Source organism: Theropithecus gelada, chromosome 12 (genome assembly GCF_003255815.1).
Source record: "Theropithecus gelada isolate Dixy chromosome 12, Tgel_1.0, whole genome shotgun sequence".
Classification (NCBI taxonomy): Eukaryota; Metazoa; Chordata; class Mammalia; order Primates; family Cercopithecidae; genus Theropithecus; species Theropithecus gelada.
The window spans coordinates 96,020,726-96,048,633 of record NC_037680.1 but is presented as its reverse complement, the minus strand read 5'-3'; the positions used below and the strand labels follow the sequence as shown (position 1 = coordinate 96,048,633).

Here is a 27,908-nt window from a genome sequence, read left to right as displayed (position 1 = left end):
TGGAAGTTGGGGCCCAAGGCAGGGGGATGATCTGGCAACAAAGGCACCCGGTTCAGGCCTGTCCACTCAGACCCAGTCTCCGGCCTTGGGAGGAGGCGAATAGGTCACCATGGCTCGGAGCCTCTCCACCATGTTCGTCCCCAACAGCTGGCTCAGTGGCTACCACAAGGTAACCGGGGCCTGTCTAGTTCTGTGGTCAGCAGGAGTGTCCCAGCCAGCGCAGACACATGTTCCTGGGCACCGGCCTTCCGTGAGCCACGCACTGGCTTAGGCATTATGGGGATAAAGAGATGAATGAGATAGGGTCCCCTGCTCTCAATCTGCTAACAAACTAGACCTCCAGCAAGTGGGTTAACAGAATAATACTCATCATCATCTTGGCTAACTTGGGAGGACTTAATCTTTCCAAACAACCCTGTCTGGTGCCCTATTGGCTCCACATTGCCCAACAACTGAGTTCAAGGGCAACCCAGCCATCGGCACAAGTGTTTTTTGAGAATTTAGATGAGTGTTTCTCAGGGTGATCTAAAGATGGCAGAATTACTTGCAGCACCTGTTAAAAGTGGAGATCCCTGGACCTCAGCCCAAATCTTCCAAATCAGGATCTTCAGGTATGGGGCTCATGAATCTGCATTTTAAAAAGCACTCAGGGGATTCGCACCCTAAACACTGCCTTAGAGTTTAAACACCTGTCAGTTTCCAAGCCCCATGTCTGCTGGACCAGGGTGGGTCGGTTTCTGTTTGAGATGGTTGTTGGCCTTTGATATTTTTATTACTGATGAAAAGCCATGATTCTTAAGCTGCTGGTGGCCAGCTGTCAGTTTGGAAAGGAGTCAAAGGCCACTGAGAACAGAATTTTCTATCTTTTCAACCCATCTATAAAATGCCTACCTGAGCAGACACTGTTTAAAAGCCATTAAAATAGCAGACGCAGAATCACCCAGTCCCTGGAACTTTATAGACATATTTACTCAAACTCAAGTGCTTGCAAAGAGTAAACAAACGGGAAGCAAAATGAGTAAGCATCCCTAGAAACACGAACTGAAAGTAAACAGCCCTCTTCACTAAAATAAACAGGACAAATCCAGCGAGGATTAAATGACCTCTAGTCGGGTTGAGAGCCAGAAATGCCCCATCTTGGCTCCGAGAGGAAGGCGAGGGCCTGTGCCTGCCACCTGGAGGGGGTGCGTCAGAAGCTGTATTCCTTGGGGGCTCAGAGCCAGGCCTGCAAGGGCAGACATTACCCTCGGGTGCTAGGAGTGCACCCCAGGCCCCCTGGCATCCTGCTACAGGGCCTGAAAACCCTCATGTTTAAAGATTAAGAAGTGTGTCCTAAAAGTCTTCTGAAAAAGACCACGTTTTCTAGAGGCATATTACCCCAAGTTACTTTTTTTTTTTTGAGATGGAGTCTTGCTCTGTCGCCCAGGCTGGAGTGCAGTGGTACGATCTCGGCTCACTGCAACCTCCACCTCCCGGGTTCAAACGATTCTCCTGCCTCATCCTCCTAAGTAGCTAGGATTACAGCCATGCACCACCACACCCAGCTCATTTTCGTATTTTTAGTAGAGACAGGGTTTCAACATGTTGGCCAGACTGGCCTCGAACCCCTGACCTCAGGTGATCCTCCCACCTTGGCCTCCCAGAGTGCTGGGATTACAGGCATGAGCCACCGCACCCGGCCCCAAGTTACTATTATTTGCCATTTATTCACTAATTTAGTAAACATTCATTGAGATCCTACTACATGTCAGGCCAGGCACTAAAGATATCAAGAAGTGGTGCATAGACCTGTGCTTAAGTTGCTCACAGTTTAAAATGAGAGATAATACTGGCTCACAAGTACTGTCCACTTAACTATTTGAAGAACTCAGTGATGAGCACCCTACATGCATTATCCCATTTACTCCTCATAACATTACGAGGTTATGATTATCTTCCTCTCATTTACAGATGAGGATGCTAAGGCTCCAAGTCTGTGGTGTGATGGTAGATGTTTAACAGCTAGCTCTCTGGGCCAGGTGTGATGGCTCACAACTGTAAACCTAACACTTTGGGCGGCCAAGATGGGAGGACTGCTTGAGTTCAGGTGTTTGCCACCAGCGTGGGCAACATGGTGAAACTCCATCTAAAATTAAAAATTAAAAAAAAGAAAAGTATCCAGCCACAGTGGCTCACGCCTGTAATCCCAGTACTTTGGGAGGCCAAGGCGGGGGAATCACTTGAGGTCAGGAGTTTAAGACCAGCCTGGCCAACATGGCAAAACCTTGTCTCTACTAAAAATACAAAAATCAGCCAGGCATGGTGGCACATGCCTGTAACCCTTGCTAATCTCCAATCTCATGACTTTAAATAGCATCTGTACCCTGACAATTGTCAAATTTACATGTCCCCAGCCCAGATATCCCTTCTAAACTATATATAGTCTCACGTATCCAGTTGTTTTTGCACGGTGTCCGTGTGGGCCTAATAGGAATCTCCAGTGTAATGCCTTAATCTGAACTCCTTGTTCCCCAAACCTATTCCACCCACATTCTTAATCATGTGGAGACTACTTGGAAGGCTGAGGCACGAGAATCACTTGAACCCAGAAGGCAGAAGTTGCAGTGAGCCAAGATCACGCCACTGTACTCCAGCCTGAGCAACAGAGCGAAACTCTGTCTCAAAAAAGGAAAAGAAAAGAAAAAACCAACTAGCTCTCTGGAAGAAAAAAAATGGCCTGATTTGTAGTGTTTGCCAATCTCAGTAGTGTAAATACTTGCAGGCCTGTCTCAAGCTTCCTGCCTGATGTCTCTGAATGTGCAACAGGAAAGAGATGGGGGTGGGGGGTGAGGGGGGCTGGCTCTGGCACAACACGGCAAACACGACCCACAGCTAATAAATGCAGGAGCCAGGATGTGAGCCAGGTGTGTGGATCCCGAGCCCACACTCATAACCGCTTTGTTATACTGTCACTAACTACACAAGAGCATTGACATTCAAGGGGGATACATCTTAAGACCTTTGTGAAGTGCCAGTTTTACAGTATTCCATAAAGCATGCAGAGTTAGTAACCAGCACTTTCCTATACCTCTTTGTTTTCATCACTAACAGGAGCAGTTGGTTTTCCTTTGAGGGCCATTCTAAAAACCTTTTTATTTGGAAATAATTTTACCTTCCCAAGAGGTTGCAGAAATTGTACACAGAGGTCTGTGTGCCCGCCACTCAGTTTGCCCAGATGGTTACATCTTAGATAAGCACAGCACAGTATTACACTCAGGAAAGTGACATAGGTAAAATGCGTGTGCATAGGGTTTGATGCCATTTTTTTCCAGGTTTGCCAGATTTAGCAAATGAAAATATAGGAAACTCAGTTAAATTTTGTTTTTAGTATAAGCATATCCTACGCAATATTTGGGACATACTTATACTGAAAAGATTATTCCTTTTTTTTTTTTTTTTTTTTTTTATGAGATGGAGTCTCACTCTGTTGCCCAAGCTAGAGTGTAGTGGCGCGATCTCAGCTCATTTCAACCTCCACCTCCCAGGTTCATGTGATTCTCCTGCCTCAGCCTCCCAAGTAGCTGGGATCATAGGTGCCCACTACCATACCAGGCTAATTTTTGTGTTTTTAGTAGACATGGGGTTTTACCATGTTGGTCAGGCTGGTCTCGAACTCCTGACCTCAAGTGATCAACCTGCCTTGGCCTCCCAAAGTGCTGGGATTACAGGCATAAGCCACCACGCCTGACCCTTGTTTTTCTTAAGTTCAAATACATTGGGCATTCTGTATTTCATTTGGCAACCCTAATTTTATCACGGGTAGAGTCATAACCACCACTATAATCAAGACATATAACTATCCATCACCATTAAGATGTTCCTGAGCCACCCCTTCATAGTCACACACATCCCTCCCCGAATCCTCCCCAGCCCTGAGCAACCACTAATCTGTTCTCCATCTCTATAATTTTGTCATTTTTTTCACTCAGCATAAGGCACCTGAGATCCAGCCATGGTATTGCATTTAGCAACCACTTGTTCCTTTCTATTGCTGAGTATTATCCCATGAGGGTCCTTTTTCACAAAGAACAATTATTTTTCAAAATTTCTTTAATTCAGTAAGTGTTTATTGTATATCCACTACCTGCCAGGCACTGAGGATTGCAGCAGCAAAGTAAAATTGATTACACGTCACAGGCCAGCAGGTTACTTCCAGTTGACAGAGACTTCTTCCTGTGGATCCTAAGATAGGAGATGATACCGGCGCTAGGAGGGGAGGACTGGCCTCCCTGAGCACTTCCCTCTGGAGACGCTAGGGAAGGCTTTGTGAAGGAGCTCGGGAGGCAGGGTTTGCTGATGGATCTGACATGGGGTGCAAGAGAAAGAGATGCACCAAGGCTAACACCAAGAGTTATGACCTGAAATTGGAAGGACAGAGTTGCCATTTACTGAATGTATGGCAGACACATCTGACAGCAATAACCGAAGCACACCCTGAGAATGACGCTGAATGGCAGATATACTTGATATGTGTTTGGAGTTCTGAGCTGAGAAATCCTGGAGTGGGCAGCCTAGAGATCCTCATCTATGAGGAACCTCTGAGCCCCCTTCCCATCCTGTGGAACAAGGGGATCGAAGCCCTTTATTTTGGGTTAAATGAAGGTTGCCAGGTGGAGGTTGTTATAGAGCGGGTGTTGAGTGAAAATGCATGCTTTCTGCAGGTGACAGCGGTTCTACTGTCCCGCTCACCACCACTGGACCATCTTATATGTAAGTTCTCCTCAATAGACCCCATGTCAGCCAGGCCCAGTGGCTCACCCCTGTGATCCCAGCACTTTGAGAGGCCGAGGCGGGCAGATTGCTTGAGGTCAGGAGTTTGAGACCAGCCTGGCCAACATAGCGAAACCCCGTCTCTACTAAAAATATAAAAATTAGCTGGGCGTGGTTGTGCATGTCTGTAATCCTGAGGAGGCTGAGGCAGGAGAATCGCTTGAACCCAGGGGGTGGAGGTTGCAGTGAGCCGAGATTGCAACACTGCACTTCAGCCTGGGCGACAGAGTGAGACGCCCTCTCCAAAAAAAATCTTGTCTTGTTTGCTGGCTCTGGGTCTCTTCTTTGGCCTCTTGAACCTGGGGCCTTCCCTATTGGAGTGGACAGGGGTTCAGCACAACACTGAGATGGGAAGAATGTGGATGGAATAGGTTTGGGGAACAAGGAGTTCAGATTAAGACATATTACACTGGAGATTCCTATTAGGCACACACGGAAACTGTGCAAAAACAATTGGATATATGAGAATATATATAGTTCAGAAGAGATATATGGGCTAGGGATATGCAAATTTGACAATTGTCAGGGTATAGATGCTATTTAAAGTCATGAGATTGGAGATTAGCAAGGGAGTGAGGGTAGAGAGAATTCTAAGCACTGAGCCCTGAGGCCTTCCATTTAAAGATGGGAGATGAGGCCAGGCACGGTGGCTCATGCCTGTAATCTCAGCAATTTGGGAGCCCCAGGTAAGAGTATCACTTGAGGTCGGAGTTGGAGACCAGCCTGGCCAACATAGTGAGACCTCATCTCTATTTTAAAAACATGAAAATAATAAAATAATAATAACATTAGCGATGGAAGATGAGGAGGAGCCAGAAGAGACCCAAAGGAGTGGTGGTGAGGGTAGTAAGTGTCTAGGAGGCCAAGTGAAGAGAGTGCTCCCAGGAGAGCAAGCAGCTATGTCAAATAGGACCCATGGGTCAAGGACAATGAGGACTGAAAATTGACCATTGGGTTCAGCATTGTGGAGGTTGTTTTTGACCTTGACAAGAAAAGTTGTAGTGGGATGATGGTGGTAAAACCTCATTCTTGAGGGTTTACAAGAGAAAGAGAGAAGAGGAATCGGGAAAAAGTCAGTCTAGATAGCTCTTTTTAAAAGAGATTTACATAAAGAGGAGAAGGAAAATGAGGCCACTGCTGGAGGGAGACTGGGGGTTAAGAGAGGATTATTTTTTCATGGGAGAAATTATAGCACATGTATATGTTAATCAGCTTGACCCACCAGAACTGTGGAGATTGATAATGCAGGAGAAAGGGAAGAACTGTTGACATGGTGCCCTTACGTAAGCAAGACGGGTGGAATCTTGTGCACAAGTGGAGAGGGTGGCCTTGGATAGGAGCACAGATGGTTCACCCACAGAAATGAGGACAGCAGAATATGGAGCTCAGATGCTGGTAGGAGCCTAGGCGTGGCAGCTTAAAACTTGCAGAAATTCTCTTTTGAAGGCTTCTATTTTCACAGTAAAATGGGAACAATGGTCCTCAGCTGAGGGTAGGGATGGAGGAGGACACTGGATGAAACTGTCCTCCAGGAGAGCAAAGCAGCAAATGGTCCAGGAGATGCAATAGGACCTCTGGGCAGTACAAAGAACACACTTAGGTTAGTGATTGAGTTTAAAGCAAGCCTGTCTGGCTGGGTACAGTGGCTCACACCTGTAATCCCAGCACTTTGGGAGGCCAAGGCAGATAGATCACTTGAGGTCAGGAGTTCAAGACCAGCCTGGCCAACATGGTGAAACCCCATCTCTACTAAAAATACAGAAATCAGCCTGGCTTGGTGGCTCATGCTTGTGAGCTGCTTGAGATGCTGAGGCAGGAGAATCACTTGAACCCAGGAGGCAGAGGTTGCGCTGAGCTGAGATCATGCCACTGTACTCCAGCCTGGGCAACAGAGTGATACTCTTTCTCAAAAAATAAAAAATAAAAATAAAAATAAATTTTTTTAAAAAAGGGCAAGCTTGTCCAACCCACCGCCCATGGACCGCATGCAGCCCAGGACAGCTTTGAATACAGCCCAACACATATTTGTAAACTTTCTTAAAACATTATGAGATATTTTTGAAATGTTTTCAGCTCATCAGTTATTGTTAATGCTATTATTAGACCAATTAGCTATTGTTCGCGGCCAGTTCAAGACCAGCCTGGCCAACACAGTGAAACCCTGTCTCTACTAAAAATACAAAAAATTAGCCAGGCATGGTGATGCGTGCTTGTAATCCCAGCTACTCAGGAGGCTGAAGCAAGAGAATCACTGGAACCCAGGAGATGGAGGTTGCAGTAAGCCAAAATGGCGCCACTGCACTCCAACCTAGGCAACAGAGTGAGACCCCATCTTAAAAAAAAAAAAAATTAACTGGGTGTGGTGGCGGGTGCCTATAATCCCAGCTACTTGGGAGGCTGAGGCAGGAGAATCACTTGAACCCAGGAGGCAGAGATTGCAGTGAGCTGAGATGGCACCACTGCACTCTAGCTTGGGCGACAGAGTGAGTCTCCATCTCAAAAAAAAAAAAAAAAAAAGACAAGACAAGACATATGTATCCTATCAACTCACAATGAAGTGTATGTAATGACTGCTATGTTCACACAAAAGTATTTGCACTTTAATATGTGTTAAACCAAAAAGATGAATGAATAATGGTAGCATTGTAAACATCAGCTAAGATCTGCCAGGGAAGATTTTCTCAGAAGGCCAAGGGCAAGAATGATTCTCAGAAACTTTTTATTTCTTGATCTCTAGTCATCCCATGACTTTCCCACCTGAACTCCAAATCCATTACCATTCCCTTACCCAGAGGTGACCATTATCCTTCCAAACCTGTTTCTATCGATTTACATATGTATTTATATAACGTCTAGAAATATAAATTTAGCTCATTGTGTGAGTTTTATCTAAATGTCCTCACCTTACATTCTAGAAATTGCTTTTTTTTTTCACTCAACAGTATATTTGGAATTCTTTTCTGTAACAGTTCCTAAAGATTGACCTCCTTTTTTGAAATTTTTATTAACTGCTACACAGCACTTTAAAATACTGTGTCTCAAGCATTCAAATCATCTAGGAATCTTGTTAACATGCAGATGCTGCTTCAATAACTCTGGGGTAAGCCCTGAGGTTCTGCATTTCTAAAAAGCTCCCAGATGTTATCGATGTTGCTGGTCAACAGATCACACATTTAGTAGCAAAGATGTACAGTATGAGTGGAGTAGTGTGCTGGGGCCAACTTGGACAAGCTCATGAGAACTGATTGTCAGATTTCCAGGAATTTGGTGAGTTTGTTGTTAAACACAGCAATCATTAAAAAAAAAAACTAGGCCGGGCGCGGTGGCTCAAGCCTGTAATCCCAGCACTTTGGGAGGCCGAGATGGGCGGATCACGAGGTCAGGAGATCGAGACCATCCTGGCTAACCCGGTGAAACCCCGTCTCTACTAAAAAATACAAAAAACTAGCCGGGCGAGGTGGCGGGCGCCTGTAGTCCCAGCTACTCGGGAGGCTGAGGCAGGAGAATGGCGTGAACCCTGGAGACGGAGCTTGCAGTGAGCTGAGATAGCGCCACTGCACTCCAGCCCGGGCAACAGAGCAAGACTCTGTCTAAAAAAAAAAAAAAAAAAAAAACTAAATTATATACACTTACAATTAAATACATTATATTACAGATAATAAAAACCAAAAATCCATCACTTTTCCAAACATTTTACTGCCTTCTTAAATCTATGCTGTTGATGTTACCGTCTATCTATTGTGTCTGCATGGTGGAAATCTACATAATGGCATGCTTCTGCACAGCTCTTCCCAACTCCATTCAGTGACATCATCTCGACAGCTTGAAATCGGCCAAGGGGAACATTTACACCATAGAAATGTGGGTATAAAGGTCTTCTGGGGTGAGCAGGTCTATGCAAACCTACCCCCAAAGTTCAGGGAAGCTGAAAAGTCGAAGAAAGAGGCTGACATATCCAGTCTCTCAGAAAGAAACATTTCATAGGGACTTATGAATAGAGGCCATACTTTCAGAGATGAAATGGTAGATTACCCTGCAAACCCAGGGCTCCATAGGGAAAGAGTGTGTTGAATAATTGAAGTTGATCCCTCAGGCAAAGTCATGAATGCTATGTGAATCTGCCTAATGGCAGGATTTATGGTAATAGTAGATAAAGTAGAAAACTTAGAGTCATTCCTGGAACAGAGGTTGTTGAAAAGTCAACATGGCAGATTAGCTTCCCAGATGGAGTTGCTTTAGCCTCCAGAAAACGCTTGCATTACCCCAAGCCTTCTCCAACACTTGATATTACCCATCTTTTCCATTTTTGTTAATCTGCTAAATAAAAAGAAAGGTATCTCATTTTTATTTATTTTTTGAGATGGAGTCTTGCACTTGTCGCCTGGGCTGGAGTGCAATGGCATGATGTTGGCTCACTGCAACCTCCGCCTACAGTCTCCGCCTACAGACAGAGACAGTCTTGCTCTGTCGCCCAGGCTAGAGTGCAACTGCGCAATCTCTGCTCACTGCAAGCTTTGCCTTCCGGGTTCACACCATTCTCCTGCCTCAGCCTCCCGAGTAGCTGGGATTGTAGGCGCCCACCACCACACCCGGCTAATTTTTTTTTTTTTTGTATCTTTAGTAGAAACGGGGTTTCACCATGTTAGCCAGGATGGTCTCGATCTCCTGACCTCGTGATCCGCCCGTCTCGGCCTCCCAAAGTGCTGGGATTACAGGCGTGAACCACCGCGCCTGGCTCACTTTCTAAGTTATGCATTTTGGTGATGTTTGAATCTATTACACAAGCATGTACTCTTTTCTGTGATCAGAAAGAACATTAAAAGTGGTTCCTTATTCAGGTTGTCTCCTTCCCTTATACATTGTAGCCTTATTTCAGCCCTTTCACTGTCCTCCTTGAATGTGTCCCCTCCCCAGGAGGTGGAGGACAAGAACGTTCTCTCCATGTCCTGCTCAGCATTGAGCTTAATACATAATGGTATGTATGTATGTATGTACGTATGTATGTAGAGACAGAGTCTCACGCTGTCGCCCAGGCTGGAGTGCAGTGGCACGATCTTGGCTCACTGCAACCTCCGCCTCCTGGGTTCAAGCGATTCTCTTGCCTCTGCCTCCCGGGTAGCCGCTGGGATTACAGGCACGCGCCACCACGCCCGTCTAATTTTTGTATTTTTAGTATAGACAGGGTTTCACCATGCTGGCCAGACTGGTCACGAACTCCTGACCTCAAGTGATCTACCCACCTCGGCCTCCCAAAGTGCTGGGATTACAGGCGTGAGCCACTGCACCAGACCCATAACGGTATTTCAACAAACGGTTAGGGAATGCCATGAATTTCAGCCAGCATCTAGTGCGTGAATTCTTGAAAACTCCCCTGCCATATCTACTAGTTTGAAGTGAGGGCTGCAGGACCTTTCCAGCCTCTCCCTATCCCACCCTGTCACTCCCGACCCCACGTATATAGACGGCAGGTTGCTCCATAAACCTGTCATGTCTGGAATTTTGATTGGACCCCTAGTAGCTGGGCCCTGTTTGGGATCTAGAGGCCACCAAGAGTCCTGATCAGTTCCTGCATCTAGGAAGGTGCATAGGGTTTAAAACTGCTACTCACTACTCCTGACATGGGAATACTGGAAATGCCAGTAATATGGAATTTTTTTTTCTGTTGTTTTAACAAATGGAAAGGGCACAGACATCAGAGTCAAATTCACCCAAACAGATTCACCCAAACAGCTATGTGATCTTGGGCAAGTCAACTTCTGTGTCCCTTGTGGACCTCCCATGTAACATAATACTTACCAAAGTGTATAGAAAAAGGTCCAGAAAAGATCTGAGAGAAGCCTGTAGGGTTGTTCAAAGCCTCTGCAATCAAATTGATGGAGCTCAAACCCCACCTGTGCCGTTTATTACTCGATGGATCACTCGTCTCCGTATCTCAGCTTTCCTTATCCATGCATAAACTGGGGACAGTAAGAGTACATAGTTGATGGGCCAGTTGTAAAGATTAAACGAGGTAACAAGCCAAGCTTTATCATAAAGCTAAAGCTCACCGTGAGCTCCCCATGGACATTAGCCTTATTGCTTTGTCACAAGGGCGGCTGTGGCGAGAGACAGCACTTTGTACCGTACCCTTTGGACCCGGTGAGCTGGAAGGGGCGAGATTTTTATTGGCCTTGCTGCACGGGGCACGGGGAAGGGGGCCGTCCGCGGCTGTCCTAGCACCTCCGCGGCGGCAGAGGGCCCTGGCGGCAGCTGCGGGTCGCGCGGCGGGGGCGAGGGGGGTGCGGGGCGGGCAGCCCCCGCAGGGGCGGAGACGGGGGCGGGGCGAAGGCGGAGGCGCGGCCTGGAGAGGGATGGGGCGGAAGCGGGGCGGACGGTACGGCGAGGGGGCGGGGCGGACGAAGAAGCGTGACTAGGGGCGGGGCGTGTGGCGCAGCCTGGGGAGGAGCGGGGCGGAGTGGGCGCCACTGCCTGACTAGGGGCGGGACGCGCAGGGAGGCCTGACGAAGGGCGGGGCGGGCTGTGCGGCCAGACTAGGGGCGGAGCAAGGGCGGGGGCAGGGCGAGTGGTGGGGTACAGCGAGGGCCGAAGCGGAGGGGGGAAACCCGGTGAGGGGCGGGGCAAAGCGGGGAGGGCGGTGCAGCCTGGCGAGAGGCGGGGCGGACGAGGAAGCTTGACTAGGGGCACGGCGGGCCGTGCTGCCTGGCGAGGGGCGGGGCGGACGGGGCGGCCAAGCTTGGGGCGGAGCAAGGGCGGGTGCAAGGCAGGTGGTGGGGGCCCAGTTAGGGGCGGAGCACATAGGGTAAGCCCGCCGAGGGGCGGGGCGGCCCGGCCTGGGGCGGGGCGGGGCTGGGCGGCCGGGGAAGCCTGATGACGGCCTGCGCGTGCGGCTCGGCCTGAAGGTGCACGCGGAGGACTTGCAGGGCTGGTGAGGGGCGGGGCAGGCGGCGCGGTGGGGGCGGGCCGAGCCCGGAGGCCGGATGAGCGGACACGGCCCGACGCGCGGAGCCATGCAAGTAGGTGGCTCCCGACGGCCCCGCTTGAATTTCGATCCCAAACCGGGTCCGGCGCCCTCCCGGGCCCAAGCTTAGCGCGGTGCTGCAGTGGGGCCGCCCGACCCAAAGCGAAACCGAAAGCCTCGCGGAGGGTGACCTGACGACGTTCCTGGGACTGGAAGGGGGAGTCCTGCGAGAGACTAGGTGGATGGGGAGGAGTCAGGGTGTTCCTTGGAGTACAGGGCTTTGGCTCCGGGCTGGAGACGTGCACGTGATGCAGGCCGCCTCAGAGTATAGGGCCCGCTTGGGATCCCGGAGTTTGGGAGCAGAACAGGATTTCCTAGCTGGGCAGGAACATGGGGGTGGGACTTAGGGAGTCGGGCTAAAGTTCGGATTAAGGGGCGGGCCCGGGTCGTGATCCTGGGCCGGCGGGCTGAAGGTTTCAACGGAGAGTTTCAGCCCTGGGTTTGGGTCTGTCGGTGGGGACGGGCGTAAGCAGAGGTTTGTGCCTTGGAGTGGTCACTTCTGGGGGTGGGGATGGGAGAATCCTCGGAACCTGGGTGAAAGGTCAGGGGTCCCAGACCTCGTAAAAGTCTGAGCGCACCCTCCCCTAGGTGGCCATGAACGGTAAGGCCCGCCAAGAGGCGGTGCAGACTGCGGCCAAGGAACTCCTCAAGTTCGTGAACCGGAGTCCCTCTCCTTTCCACGGTAAGTGGTGGCCAGGGCAAGGGAGAAGGGTGGAGGCTGATGTGTCCCTCACCAGCTTCCATCGCTGTGAGAGGGTGCTTTTCCCACAGCTGTGGCTGAATGCCGCAACCGCCTTCTCCAGGCTGGCTTCAGTGAACTCAAGGAGACTGAGAAATGGAATATTAAGCCGGAGAGCAAGGTACTGGGGGTGGGATGGGGATGGAAAGGCGGGTCCCTAGGCTGGGTCTCAAAGCCCTGTGTGCCAGATGGCTAATGCAACTCACACCCCTGTCTTTCCTCGCCTTCTCCTCAGTACTTCATGACTAGGAACTCCTCTACCATCATAGCTTTTGCTGTAGGGGGCCAGTATGTTCCTGGCAATGGCTTCAGCCTCATCGGGGCCCACACGGACAGCCCCTGCCTCCGGGTAAGGAAATGGGACGGTGTTGGGGTGGGAGGAGATGTCAGGGGGAGTACAGGGCAAAAGAGAACCAGGAGGTACCAACTGGAGCCTCTATCCCCTGGAGTAAGGGAGAATGTAAACTTTTTGGCCTCTTTCTCCACACTTTGAGTCTTTCATGTGACACTAATATCCGCTGTCTGTGTAGCTGAAGTCTCATCTCCACATCTCGTCATGAAGCCTTCTCTGATTTCTTCCCCATCTTTACACTCAGGTGAAACGTCGGTCTCGCCGCAGCCAGGTGGGCTTCCAGCAAGTCGGTGTGGAGACCTATGGTGGCGGGATCTGGAGCACCTGGTTTGACCGTGACCTGACTCTGGCTGGACGCGTCATTGTCAAGGTGGGAACCGAGGTTGGGAATGGCAGAGCCTCCTTGGAAGACTGACTGCCACACTCCTCAGGGTACCCGTGGGGAAGAGGGGTGGAGGCAGTCTGGTCAGAGGACCATCCTGCTTAGTCTGAGTGAAGACTGACCACTGGGGTAGGAGGCACCCTGGGCTGACTTGGTCTGGCTGGCCACAGTGCCCTACCTCAGGTCGGCTGGAGCAGCGGCTGGTGCATGTGGAACGGCCTATTCTTCGCATCCCACACCTGGCCATCCATCTGCAGCAAAACGTCAACGAGAACTTTGGGCCTAACACAGAGATGCACCTGTGAGACTGGGGTGGGGCTGCGGTGGCTGGGAGGGGTGGAGAATGATATCAGGTGATTATTACCTAATGGTAGCCACAGTCACATTTTACTCTTGGGACCCAGTTAATTTCTAAGGGTCCTCACAGCCTTGCCATTTGGGGAGTGGGCTGGGAATTGAAGGGCAGGGGCAGTTGCCCATCAGGAGGCACCTGAACTTACCAGATGCCCCACTCTGCTGTGCCCTCCTCACAATCCCCCGCCAACCCACGTCTCCCCACAGAGTCCCCATTCTTGCCACAGCCATCCAGGAGGAGCTGGAGAAGGGGACTCCTGAGCCAGGGCCTCTCAGTGCTGCGGTAAGAGTCCCCTGATCATGGGGAGTCCCCTGAGAAGAGGGGAGGAGAGGAGGAATGGACTCTTCCCAGCGTCTTTCTGCTCTGCAGGAGGAGCGGCACCATTCGGTCCTCATGTCTCTGCTCTGTGCCCATCTGGGGCTGAGCCCCAAGGACATAGTGGAGATGGAGCTCTGCCTTGCAGACACCCAGCCTGCGGTGAGGACTGGCTGTAGGAACCTGTGGGTGGAGGGCCTCCAGGATCCCAGCCACCCATAGCCAGTCTTGCTGAAGCACCCTTCACCTCCACCAAGCCCTCAGTGACTCTCATCCCCATTCTTCCCAGTAGACACATCCCTCACTGTTTCTAGGTGGTGATTCTCAAAAAGACAAGTTCTCCACCCCAGACCTGCCTGCTAGGACTGTCTTGGAATTGGCCCTTTTTACAGATTCCACAGGAGTTTCTTCTATAGGTGGGCCCTGTCTGCTTTGACCCACACTGACACTGAACTGCTTAGGGAAAGAGGTCTGGATGTGGCCATCTGTTCTCTGTCTCGCTGTTGCTGATGGTCAGAGATTGCTAAATCTTTGGATGCTCTGTACTGCTTGAACATGTACTGAGTTTCTGTTTCTGTTTTTTGACTGGTTTCCTCTGTTTACTTCTTTGGGCTTTTTGGTAACAATTCAGCCCTTCCTCTTCTTGACCCACAGGAAGAGGTCAAAAGCTATTGGCCTCCACCCTTCTGTTCCTCAGCGCCAGCCCAGCCCCCTTCTCCAGTCTCTGCTCAGTCCTGCCCAGCAAGGAATCCCAACACTTTGGGAGGCCGAGGCGGGAGGAATCACATAAGGTCAGGAGTTCAAGACTAGCCTGACCGACATGGTGAAACCCCGTCTCTAATAAAAATACAAAAATGAGCTGGGCCTGGTGGTGCGTGCCTGTAATCCCAGCTACTCAGGAGGCTGAGGCACGAGAATCCTTGGAACCCAGGAGGCAGAAGTTGCAGTGAGCTGAGATCAAGCCATTGCACTTCAGACTGGGCAACAAGAGCGAACCTTCATCTCAAAAAAAAGAAAAAAGAAAATAGTGCACTAAGCCCGGGGTCAGGGAGAGGTTGCACAAGAAACCAAGGAGGCCCTTGGGAGCAAAAGAAAGGTGAGTGAGGGTGGAGGGTTGAAGGTCGGGCTGACTGTCTTATCTCTCTAGGTCTTGGGTGGTGCCTATGATGAGTTCATCTTTGCTCCTCGGCTGGACAATCTGCACAGTTGCTTCTGTGCCCTGCAGGTGAGGAGCTGGGGCACCCTAGGCAGTACATACCACCAGCAGAGATGGCATGTTTGGGGTCGGAAGAGCTGCCTAAAGCCCCAGCAGGTTGTGAGAGAGGGCCATTGTCTACCTGCTCAGTCTGCTGGTGCTGGATGGACCAGGAGGGGGCCCTAAATGCTGCAGCCTCAGCATCACTACCTTTGGACTCTGTCCTTGCACTGTCAGGGGGTTGAGGCAAGAGGAAGGCTGACAAGTTGATTAGAGCACCACGGTGTCTTATCCTAGCCTTGCTCCTGCTGCTTCTCCTGAAGTTAACCTCTGCCTCAGGGAAAGGCCTTATCATCCCACAAGGCAGTATCATCCACCTCCTTCTGCTTCCTACTCCACCCCTCAGGCTTAAGCCCCAGCCTTCTCCCTGTTTCTTGGGATCTCAGTCAGGTAGCCTGTCTTCCTAGTCACCTTGCTATTCCCCACCTTCTCTCCACCCTAGTCAATTCCCTTTCTTTCTCTGCTCTTGCCCTTGATCTCCCTCTGCCTTTTTCTGCATTTCCTTCCCTATAATCCTGTGGCTGGAGATAGGCTTTGAGCTGTAACTGAGACCAGAGCCGGACCTGGGACCTGCATCCACTTCTGCAGGCAGCCAGCCAGTCATGTCACCTTGATGGAGTCTGTCACCTCTTTGAACGTTAGTCTTTTCCCTGAGGCCAATCAGTTTATGTGATCTGTGTAGCCTTTTGACTTTCCAGGACTCTCAGCTCTTCGTCTCTTCTTCCTCCACATCTTCCTACTGGCTTTTGCATGGGAAGGTAGAGAACACCCAAAGGATGGTGCCTCCTGTCCCAGTTGAAAAGGTTTCTACCTAGCTATTGATTTGGCAACAAGAGGAAGAAAAGGAAGGAGTGAAGGGGGAGGGAGGGAAGGAAGGAAGGAAGGAGGAAGGAAGGAAGGAAGGAGGAAGGAAGGAAGGAAAGAAAGAAGGAAGGAAGGAAAGAAAGAAGGAAGGAAGGAAGTCGGTCCCTACCACACCCTAAAGGTTTCTACCTATGTAGCTATTGATTTGGCAAAAAAAAAAAAAAAGGAAAAGGAAAGAAAAGAAGGCTGGGCACGGTGGCTCACGCCTGTAATCCCAGCACTTTGGGAGGCCGAGACGGGCGGATCACGAGGTCAGGAGATTGAGACCATCCTGGCTAACACGGTGAAACCCCATCTCTACTAAAAATACAAAAAAAAAATTAGCCTGGTGTGGTGGCGGGCGCATATAGTCCCAGCTACTTGGGAGGCTGAGGCAGGAGAATGGCGTGAACCCTGGAGGCGGGGCTTGCAGTGAGCCGAGATCGCACCATCGCGCTCCAGCCTGGGCGACAGAGCGAGACTCTATCTCGACAAAAAAAAAGAAAAGAAAGGTCCCCACCACACCCTCTGCCAGGCAGTGCCCTAATTGATAAAAGCCATGGCCACGGAAGGCAGACAGGGGAACGTGTACACCCAAGGTGCTGGTGGACGGGGAAGTGTGCACACCCAAAGTGCTGGTGGACTGAGTTCCAGCAGAAGGAAGTTGGAGATGATGTTCTCATTTCCTTCCCTGAACCAGGCCTTGATAGATTCCTGTGCAGGCCCTGGCTCCCTGGCCACGGAGCCTCATGTGCGCATGATCACACTGTATGACAACGAAGAGGTACGTGGAGGGTTCTGGGGAGGGTCCCCTCTGCAGAGTCTTCCACAGCCAACTTGTGCCAGGCATCCACCATGAGCCAGGGCTTTTCTGGGGGCCCCAAAGACAGGGGAGATGCCACCTGGGCCTTCTTAGCACTTGGTGTCTCCTCTGACTCAACATACATCTGCTTATTCGAGGGTGACCGTCTTTCCTGTATCTCTCTTTGTGCCACATGGTGAGCTTCTTCCTTTAGGACAGGGACTCTACCCAGTCCATCCTCGTAGCCCCAGGGCTCAGCACAGAGTAGGTCCTCATGATGCCTGTGTGTGTGAGGCTGCAGTCTCAGCTGCATAAGAGAGCTGGAACAGATAGTGCTCTCTCATGTAACAACCCAGGTCAGAGTTAACAGTTTAGTAGGGGTCCCTGCCATCCTGAACACATGACTTCCATTTCAGGATTCAGGGTGGCCGTTCCAGCTCTGGCCATCATGTCTGCACTGAGTTAGTAGGAAGGGCAATTTGAATTTGGCAAAAAAAAAAAGAAAAGAAAAGAAAAGAAGGCTGGGCGCGGCTCACGCCTGTAATCCTAGCACTTTGGGAGACTGAGACAGGCGGATCACGAGGTCAGGAGATCGAGACCATCCTGGCTAACACGGTGAAACCCCGTCTCTACTAAAAATACAAAAGGGGCAGTAGACACCCCCTGGCTTTAAGGGTGTAATCCAGAAATGACATTCATCACTGCTTACGTTCCACAGAACTTAGCTGCAGGGGAGCCTGGGAATGTCATCTCTAGCTAGGTAGTTAAGTGCTCAACTACAACTTGGGTGTTCTGTTATAAAAGATATCATGGACAGTTAGCAGTCTCTGTCATATGCATAAAAGAAAATTAACCAGTGTGGTGGGGCACCTCTGCTGAGGGTCACAGGATGACCCTGTCATCCTGTGATGTGAGGGTCACAGGAGGAGGAAGGGGAGTAGTGCAGGAAACCCATCAGTACTGTTAAGACTGCGAGTTAGTTTGGCCTCAGCCCACTGTCCAGTGTTCAGTGATGACCCCAGGTTAGGGGTGTTGCTAAGAACACCCAGTGACTCAGTGGGGTTTTGGGCTAGTTGGGCAGTGGACCCCTCTCACTGGCTTCCAAGATCAGGCCCCTGAGCCCAGATTCCCAGAGTCAGGACTCTGCTGTCGCCAGGTGGGGTCTGAGAGTGCACAGGGAGCACAGTCACTACTGACAGAGCTGGTGCTGCGGCGGATCTCAGCCTCGTGCCAGCACCCGACGGCCTTTGAGGAAGCCATACCCAAGTCCTTCATGATCAGCGCAGACATGGCCCATGCTGTGCATCCCAACTACCTGTGAGTCTCTAGTGCCAGTCACAGTCTTCACATAACTGGGGACCCAAGTGTAGCCTGCCTCAAGGCTCTGCCCTGGCCCCAGCCTCTTCCTTTCTCCCTTCTTCATTCTGCTGGGAGGTTCAGGGGCACTTCCTTTTCACTACTCCGAGACCAACTCGATCAAAGTCATGCAATGCCTAACCCAGGTGTGTGGAATAGCCTTTGTCTACAAACTTGTTTTCATCTATTACTAGAGGAACCCTGTGTATGGAATGACTCTAAAGTCCCACTGGGCTGGGCGGGAAAGAGTGGTGATCTATTAGTGATGTCTGCCATGGGAGGGTGGTGAGTGTTGACAGGCCTCCTCCTGTTTGCTATGCCTGGCCCTTACCTGTCTCTTACAGGGACAAGCATGAGGAGAACCACCGGCCCTTATTCCACAAGGTGAGATGTGCCATTCCTCCCTGGGGACTTGGAGGCCTGGCTGTTCTGGGCCCCCACTCATTCCCTTTGGGCCTGTCATTACCTCTGCCTCACCCTTGGCTCTCCCCAGGGCCCCGTGATCAAGGTGAACAGCAAGCAACGCTATGCCTCAAACGCAGTGTCAGAGGCCCTGATCCGAGAGGTGGCCAACAAAGTCAAGGTCCCCCTGCAGGTGAGGGCGGGCCCTGCCTGGGAAGGTGTGATGGAGGGAGCTTGGTGGGGACACAAACAGATGAGTCCTCCATGAACGGGGAACCTGGTAGATGGCCTTCAGTGGAGGGGGTCCCAGTAGAGTGAGAAAAGTAGGGATTTTGGATATAGCTGGATTCCATGCTGGCTCTGCTGCGGTGCTAGCTGTGTGACCTTGGACTAGTCTCCTAGCCTTTCTAAGTCTCAGTTTCCACATCTGTAGAATAGTGATAGTGATGCCTACTTTGCTGGATTTCTATGAAGACTGAAGGTACAGTGTGCTCCTGGCACACGGTAGGCCTGTCTTTCCCTGCAGCACCCCCACTTTCCTGTGTCTCGTACACACCCTAGGGGCTTCCACAGGGAAAGTTCAGGGCTGGGGAGTATGGAACCCCAGCTACTCATTTTCTCTCTTGCCTGAGAAATCAGCCATCTGGTCCTTTCTCCTCAGTGTGTTTGTGTACATATATATGTTGTATACATATATGTATGTAACAGTATCGTATATACACATATATACACACATATACTGTCATGCATCGCTTAACAATAGGGATATGTTCTAGGAAATGGCATCATTAGGCAATTTGGTTGTTGTGTGAGCATCATGGAGTGTACATACACAAACCTAGACGGACAGCCTGCTGTGCACCCAGGCTGTGTGGTGTAGCCCATTGCTCCTAGGCTGCAAACCTGTACGGCTTCTTACTATGCTGAAAACTGTAGGTAATTGTAACAAAATGGTAAGTATATCTAAACATAGAAAAGGTACAGGAGGCCAGGCACGTTGGCTCACACCTGTAATCCCAGCACTTTGGGAGGCTAAGACAGGCAGATCACTTGAGGTCAGGAGTTCAAAACCACCCTGGCCAACATGGTGAAACCCCATCCTACCAAAAAATACAAAAATTAGCCAGGCATGGTGGTGCATGCCTGTAGTCCCAGCTACTTGGGAGGCTTTCCCTACTTGGGAAGGATCTCTTGAGCCCGGGAGGTGGAGGTTGCAGTGAGCTGAGATCTTGCCATTGCACACCAGCCTGGGTGACAGAGTGAGACCCTGTCTCCAAAAAACAAAAAACAAAAAAAAAAAAGAGAAAGAAAAAGAAAAGGTACAGCAAGCATATGTTATAAAAGATTAAAAATGGTCCACCTGTATAGGGCACTTATGAATGGAGCTTACGGCACTCGAAGTTGCCCTGAGTGGTGAGTGAATGTGAAGGCCTAGGACAGTACTATACACTAGTGCAGATTTTATCAATGCTGGACACTTAGGCTTCACTACATTTATTTTGAAAATTGTATTTCTTCAACAATAAATTAGCTTACTGTAATTTATTTATTTATTTATTTATTTATTTATTTATTTATTTATTTTTGAAATGGAGTCTTGCTTTGTCACCCAGGCTGGAGTGCAGTGGCGCGATCTCGGCTCACTGCAACCTCCATCTCCCTGGTTCAAGCAATTCTCCTGCCTCAGCCTCCTGAGTAGCTGGGATTACAGGCACCCACCACCACGCCCAGCTAATTTTTGTATTTTTAGTAGAGATGGGGTTTCACCCTGTTGGTCGGGCTGGTCTCGAACTCCTGACCTTGTGATCTGCCTGCCTCGGCCTCCGAAAGTGTTGGGAGTACAGGCGTGAGCTACTGCGCCCGGCCAACTTTTTTGCTTTATAAACTTCCATTTTTTAAATTTTTAACTCCTTTGTAATAACACTTGGCTTAAAACACAAGCACATAGTACAGCTATTCAAAATAATTTTTGTATCCTTATTCTATAAGCTTTTTTCTATTTTAAAAATTTTTAGTTATTTTTAAAATTTTTTAACTTTTTGGTTAAAAACCAAGACAGAAACATACACATTAGCCTAGGCCTATACAGGATCAGGATTATCAATGTCCCTGTCTTCCACCTCAACATCTTGTCCCACTGGAAGGTCTTCAGGGATATTGACATTCAGGGAGCTGCTATCTGCTATGATAACAATGCCTTCTTCTGGCAAAGCTCCTTCTGGCACAGCTCCTAAAGAACCTGCCTGAGGCTGTTTTACAGTTAACTTTTTTTTTTTCCCCAATAAGTAGGAGTACATTCTAAAATAACAATAGACCAGGCATTGTGGCTTACGCCTGTAATCCTAGCACTTTGGGAGGCCGAGGCGGGCGGATCACTTGAAGTCAGGAGTTCAAAACCAGTTGGCCAACATGGTGAAACCCCGTCTCTACTGAAAATACAAAAATTAGCTGGGTGCAGTGGTGCACACCTGTAATCCCAGCTTCTCAGGAGGCTGGGACAGGAGAATCGCTTGAACCTGGGAGGCAGAGGTTGCAGGGAGCCAAGATGGCGCCATTGCACTCCAGCCTGGGCAACGAGTGAAACGCCGTCTCAAAATAAATAAATAACAATAAAAAGCATAATATAGTAAACACATAAACCATAACATAGTCATTTATTATCATTCTTAGGTATTGCATGCTGTACATAATTGCATGTGTTATGCTTTTATATGACTGGCAGCACGGTAGATTTATGTACACCGGCGTCATCACAGACAAGTGAGTCATGCATTGTGCCACAACATTGCAACAGCTGTGATGTCACTAGGCGACAGGAATTTTTTAGCTCCATTATAATCTTATGAGACCACTGTCATGTAGTCTATCCTTGACTGAAGTGTCACTATGTAGTGCATGACTGTCTATTTCTATATCTATCTACCTGTCTATATCAGGGACTCAGGCATGGGTGGTCCAGTGACAATCATAGCAGGCAAGTTCTGGCATAGTCAGGCGTAGAACCGCGGCATCCTGACTCCCAGCCCAGGGCTCTTTCTGCTGTACAGTGCTAGCTCTTCCTTTCAGAAAGCTGAATTGTTCTGCCCCAGAAAGCCTTCTCTGATATTGGATATTGGAGCTGAGACCTAACCACTGAGAAACAAGCAGTTATGGGAGCGTCCCAGCCAGAGGGCACAAGTAGAAAGGCCCCAAGGGGACCAGGAATGAGCTCTCTATTAGGAGGAGAGAAAGGCAGGATGGTAGAGCCAGGATGAGAGCAGGAGGGGGTCAGGGAAGAGGTCCAGCTCAGTGATCATGCAGGAATACCTAGGCCATGGAAGGGCATTTCAATTTTATTCTAAGGCAGTGAGAAGACATTGGGAGATTTTTCTTTAATAACTTACGGCAGAAGTAGGACACATGTATTTTAGAAAATTAGAAAATACAGATAGAGATGAGAAAGTAAAACACTAATCTGCAGAAATTTGGTGTAGTCTTCCAGATTTTTTTCTATGCATGAACTTCATATACAGTTTTTAAAAATGATATTATATTGGATATATTTTTGTTGCCTCTTTTCACTCAGTCATCTTCACCTTTCTATTTCAGTTTTTTTTAAATTGTTTTTTTAAAATTAGAAACGGTCTTGCTTTGTCTCCCAGGATGGAGTGCAGTGGCATGATCATAGCTCACTGCACCCTCAAACTCCTGAGCTCAGGAGATCTTCCTGCCTCAACCTCCCAAGTAGCTGGTACTGCAGATGCATGCCACCATGCTGGCTAATTTTCTATTTTTAGTTAAAATGGGGTTCTTGCTATGTTGCCCAGGCTGGTCTTGAACTCCTGGCTTCAAGCAATCCTCCTATCTTGGCCTCCCAAACTGCTGGGATTACAGGCATGATCTACCAGTCTCAACCCCATTTCAGGAAATTGTTGTTTCAGTAAACTTGTACCTCATCTAATGCACAGATAACTTTCCATTTTCCCCAGTTATCCTCAAAATATTTTTTTTACAGTTATTTGACCCACCCTAGTATCCAACTCAGGACCATGCGTTATATTTGGCTAATATGTTGCTTAAATGTCTTCTAACGTAGCACAGTTCCTTCCACCCCTTTTTACATTGGCTTATTCAAGAAACTTCTGGATATGTCTCCTTGCTGCCCCATGGTGTCTTTTGCTTGTCTGTAAGCCCTGTATTTCCTATCAACTGGAATTTCTAAAGACTTGATGCATTCAAGTTAAACTTTTTTTTTTTTTTTTTTGACAGAGTGAGAGTCTCACTCTGTTGCCTAGGCTGGAGTCTAATGGCGTGATCTCGGCTCATTGCAACCTCCACCTCCCCAGTTCAAGCGATCCTTCTGTCTCAGCCTCCAAAGTAGCTGGGATTACACGTGTGCACCATGATGCCCAGCTAATTTTTGTATTTTTAGTAGAGACAGGGTTTCACCATGTTGGCCAGACTGGTCTTGAACTCCTGACCTCAAGTGATCCATCCACCTCAGCCTCTGAAAGTGCTAGGATTACAGGCGTAAGCCACTGTGCCCAGCCTCAAGTTAAACATTTTTGGCTAGAAGACATGGCTGGTGTATTCATATGGCATCACACACATGATATCTGGGTGGGCCACCCTTAGCCTTGCAAAGATTGACCACTGGACCAGTGATGGCCTCTTACCCCTTCATTATATGGTGGTTTTCCCACTATTGACCTGACAGTGACCCATATAAGTGATGAGTTCCCTATTAACCAGACACCTAATGGTTTTAACACAGTAATCCTTGCCTAAATCAGTAATTTCATTAGAATTTACCGAAAAATGCCCGCTTCCCCTGAATTCTTTCAGTCTTCCATTCTTCTGTGAAGTGGAACTTCTTCCCTCCAATCAACTAGGGTTCTTTGGTTATCATGGAATATCATTCCTATTGGAAAGCAGGATAAATGCTAATTCTTTCTGTTATCCACTTTTCAAGGTGAAATGTCATCTCAAATAGTGACAAAGAAGGATATTTCCTTTTCCTTTTTCCTTTTTTTTTTTTTAAGACAGGGTCTCGCTCTGTCGCCCAGGCTCTGCTCACTGCAACCTCCTCCCCCCAGGTTCAAGAGATTCTCATGCCTCAGCCACCCGAGTAGCTGGGATTACAGGCGTGCACCACCATGCCTGGCTGTTTCTTGTATTTTTTTTTTTTTTTTTTCCTTTTTTCTTTGAGTTGGAATCTTGCTCTGTCGCCCAGGCTGAAGTGCAGTGGCGTGATCTTGGCTCGCTTCAAGCTCCGCCTCCTGGGTTCACACCATTCTCCTGCCCTCAGCCTCCTGAGTAGCTGGGACTACAGGCGCCCACCACCACGCCCGGCTAATTTTTTTATATTTTTAGTAGAGATGGGGTTTCACCGTGTTAGCCAGGATGGTCTCGATCACCTGGCCTCGTGATCCGCCCGTCTGGGCCTCCCAAAGTGCTAGGATTACAGGCATGAGCCGCCATGCCTGGCTGTTTCTTGTATTTTTTTTTTCTTTTTCCTTTGAGTTAGAATCTTGCTCTGTCGCCCAGGCTGAAGTGCAGTGGCGTGATCTCGGCTTACTTCAAGCTCCACCTGCTGGGTTCACGCCATTCTCCTGCCCTCAGCCTCCCGAGTAACTGGGACTACAGGTGCCCACCACCAGGCCCGGCTAATTTTTTTGTATTTTTAGTAGAGACAGGGTTTCACCCTGTTAGCCAGGATGGTGTTGATCTCCTGACCTCGTGATCCGCCCACCTCGGCCTCCCAAAATGCTGGGATTATAGGCGTGAGCCACCGCACCCAGCCTGTTTCTTGTATTTTTAATAGAGACAGGGTTTCACCATGTTGACCAGGCTGGTCTCGAACTCCTGGCATTATGTGATCTGCCCGCCTTGGCCTCCCAAAGTCCTGGGATTACAGGTGTGAGCCAGCACACCTGGCCTGCTTTTCCCTTTCTGACTATCATAGATCATGGAATTTCATTTATTCAGTGTCCACTATAATTATTATATTTGATGTGTGAATTGTCATGGCTTTGACCAATGGGAGCCCCTTCAGCATAACCCCTGTGGCCTTTGACTCTTGGAAGTCTCCTTGCTCTTTGGAACAACAAAAATTGCAGGCGTGTCTTGTTCATTTCACCCCCCAGACTCAGTAGCTTTTGATGAGCAATGGTATTAGAGACCATGGTCTGGCACTGCAAGTGTTCATTGTTCTTTGGGGAGGGGATGGTACTTTGGGAACATTTCCATGGACACAGCAAGAAAAAAGTACATATTTTAAAAATCATGAAGCCAGGTGCAGTAGCTCAGGCCTGTAATCCCAGCACTTGGAGAGGCCGAGATGGATGGATCAGTTGAGGTCAGGAGTTTGAGAACAGCCTGGCCAATATGGTGAAACCCCATCTCTACTAAAAACATAATAATTAGCTGGGCGTGGTGGTGGGTGCCTGTAATCCCAGCTGCTCGGGAGGCTGAGGCAGGAGAATCACTTGAACCCAGGAGGCAGAGGTTGCAGTGAGCTGAGGTCGTGCCACTGCGCTCCAGCCTGGGCATCGCAGGGAGACTACATCTCAAAATAAATAAAATAAAATAAAAATGTTTAAATAAAAATCATGAGTTAATACCGTAATTCTTATTCATAAAATTATTCTTGGTTAGTTAAATAGTTATTACCAATTTGATTTTGTAATTCTGTTTCCTCTTACACTGAAAACCTTGATATCTAGCATCGTATTTTCATTTTCTTATTGACTCTTTTACCATAATATAAAGAAAATCATTTCAAAATGTCAGTAGCAATATTTTTAAAGACATTAATATCACTGAGTGTTCTTTTTCTCTGGGTGTGGATATTAAGCAAGAGGGTGACAAGGATGGATACTTTTTAAAATCCCCCTTCCTGCTGTGTGGAGAATGGATTGGAACTAGGGTGGTGGTGATGGAGAGCGAATGGGACCAATTCAGAATATATTGTCCTTTGGGGTCTGCCATTTAGCATTGGCTTTGATTTTTGCTCCGAATGGACCGTCTCCCAAGCCCCTTCCCGCCCTGCAGTTCTAAGATGGCGTCCTCCTTGGCTCTGATGAGCACACACTGCATATTGCTCATGAGTCTCCTTCTCCCCCTAGGATCTCATGGTCCGGAATGACTCCCCTTGTGGAACCACCATTGGACCTATCTTGGCTTCTCGGCTGGGGCTGCGGGTGCTAGATTTAGGCAGCCCCCAACTGGCCATGCACTCTATCCGGGAGATGGCCTGCACTACAGGAGTCCTCCAGACCCTCACCCTCTTCAAGGTAACCCACCCCAGACCCTCTCAATGGCAGCTGGGCTCTTCCCCTCTAGTGCCTGGATTGGTTGCTGGGACAGCATTGCCATCACAAAGTGACTGGCCTGAGTAGTGGGGGCTGGTTGTCTTACTGGGGCCATGTAGGAAAACAAGGGTCCTGGCCAACCACAATGGCTCATGCTGTAATGTCAACACTTTGGAAGGTGGGATGATTGCTTAGGCCAGGAGTTTGAGACCCGCCTGAGCAACATGGCAAGACCATGTCTCTACAAAAGAGAAAAAAGAGATAAAACAACGGTACATATTCTTCTCAAGGCTCAGGGGCCCTGACCCAAAGAAATGGAAAATGAAGGGATGGGAAGAGGGGATCAGGGCTGAGAAGACTGGGGTGGCTGTCAAGAACAGATGAAACCTCGGTGCTTCTCCTGCTGGAACATAATGTTGGTGTGAGGTGGGTGGTAGGACATCTCCATCTGGTCACTCACTAATTTCAAATTCCATGTTGCCTCCCATTATAGGGCTTCTTTGAGCTGTTCCCTTCTCTGAGCCATAATCTCTTAGTGGATTGAGCCCTCTTGGAAAGACTTCCCTGCTATCCCTTTGCACCTGAGAGGGGAAGTTCTTAGCTGAGCTGAAGCTGGATTATTAAAGTGGATTTTCACTCAGACTCTCCGTGCTATGCTTATTTGGAGACTAGAGGAGTGGGAGTTGAACCTGGCTTGAACCTTTGGAACCAGAACAGTTGGGGAGCAGGTGGAGGAGGCCACACTCCTGGGAGATGATGGTTTTAAATCTGATTTTAAATCTCTTCTCTGTCTCAAGTCCCTACCTGAAGTGGGTGAAGGGTGGGCTGGATCCTTAAGCGGAAGGTCTCTTCTCCCACCCCTAGTCCTCCTCCTAGGAAGTGGCCTCAACGGTCTTTCCTCCTTCCATCCCCAGAATAGGTGTCCCGCTCTGCCCTCAGATATCCTGTTCAGCATTGGGCCCCCTTCAGAGCTGCTCTGGGCAGCCAGAGCTGTTTCCCACCTCCCCCAGTCCCTCCCCAACCCCTCTCAGGAGCTGCAAAGAGAAGGGCACAGTCTATACCTTATCACCCTTCATCATCCACTTCTCAGCAGTCCCTGGTATTACTTGGTTGTGAACATATTATCAGGAAAAAAGATTATCACTGAAAAAATTGGAAAAGTCAGTCTGGCTGGGTGCCATGACTCACACCTGTATTCCCAGCACTTTGGGAGGCCAAGGCAGGTGGATCGCTTGAGGTCAGAGTTCAAGACCAGCCTTGCCAACATGGTGAAAAAATACAAAAAAATTAGCCAGGCATGGTGGCGCACACTTGTAATCTCAGCTTCTCGGGAGGCTGAGGCAGGAGGATAGCTTGAACCCAGGTTGCAGTGAGCTGAGATGGTGCCACTGCACTCCAGCCTGGGCAACAGAGCAAGACTCTGTTTCAAAGAAAAAAGGCCGGGCACGATGGCTCATGCCTGTAATCCCAGCACTTTAGGAGGCTGAGGCGGGTGGATCACCTGAGGTCAGGAGTTCCAGACCAGCCTGACCAACATGGAGAAACCCTATCTCTACTAAAAATACAAAATTAGCCGGGCGTGGTCGCACATGCTGTAATATCAGCTACTTGGGAGGCTGAGGCAGGAGAATCACTTGAACCCAGGAGGTGGAGGTTGCAGTGAGCCAAGATTGTGCCATTGCACTGTAACCTGGGCAACAAGAGTGAAACTGTCTTTAAAAAAAAAAAAAGAGAAGAAAAAGTCAAAGTCCGTTTATAAACCAATCTCCTTCCTTCCACTAAAATAATTGTACAAACTGGTGTCCTTCCAATCTTTCTGATATCTATATAAAAGTTTATGTCTATATAAATATTCCACTTCAGCTTTCTAAAAATATAATATAGAGATATTTCTATATCAATACATATAAATTCAATTTAGCAATGGCAAAAAGTTAGAATTCATCTAAAGATTTCTCAGTAAAGGCAAGGCCAAATACACTATGAAA

General features: G+C 48.9%; 1 protein-coding gene across 9 annotated transcripts; it reads left to right on the top strand.

The window, feature by feature from the left end:
• DNPEP (aspartyl aminopeptidase) lies at window positions 1–26,703 on the top strand. 9 transcript variants are annotated; one of them, XM_025404952.1, is made up of 15 exons: window positions 1–169; window positions 12,416–12,509; window positions 12,599–12,687; window positions 12,802–12,915; window positions 13,163–13,288; window positions 13,471–13,601; window positions 13,862–13,937; window positions 14,025–14,132; window positions 15,118–15,195; window positions 16,769–16,852; window positions 18,027–18,187; window positions 18,571–18,610; window positions 18,720–18,821; window positions 25,735–25,902; window positions 26,414–26,703. In XM_025404952.1, exons 1-15 carry the CDS (start codon window positions 110–112, stop codon window positions 26,462–26,464), a joined length of 1,482 nt encoding a protein of 493 aa, XP_025260737.1. In that variant the 5' UTR covers window positions 1–109; the 3' UTR covers window positions 26,465–26,703. The 9 variants fall into 9 exon arrangements, with proteins under 9 accessions (XP_025260737.1, XP_025260741.1, XP_025260743.1 ...); XM_025404958.1 differs by lacking the exon at window positions 1–169 and adding an exon at window positions 11,647–11,822 and having other exon boundaries at window positions 12,631–12,687; XM_025404953.1 differs by lacking the exon at window positions 1–169 and adding an exon at window positions 11,647–11,822.
• The last annotated feature ends 1,205 nt before the right edge of the window (window positions 26,704–27,908 follow it).

Excerpts from the sequence above, each read along its gene's own strand:
- DNPEP (XM_025404952.1), top strand. The coding sequence starts at position 110 with ATGGCTCGGAGCCTCTCCACCATGTTCGTCCCCAACAGCTGGCTCAGT. Across the intron at positions 170-12,415 it reads GGCTCAGTGGCTACCACAAG|GTGGCCATGAACGGTAAGGC; the intron begins GTAACCGGGGCC and ends ACCCTCCCCTAG. Across the intron at positions 12,510-12,598 it reads GAGTCCCTCTCCTTTCCACG|CTGTGGCTGAATGCCGCAAC; the intron begins GTAAGTGGTGGC and ends CTTTTCCCACAG.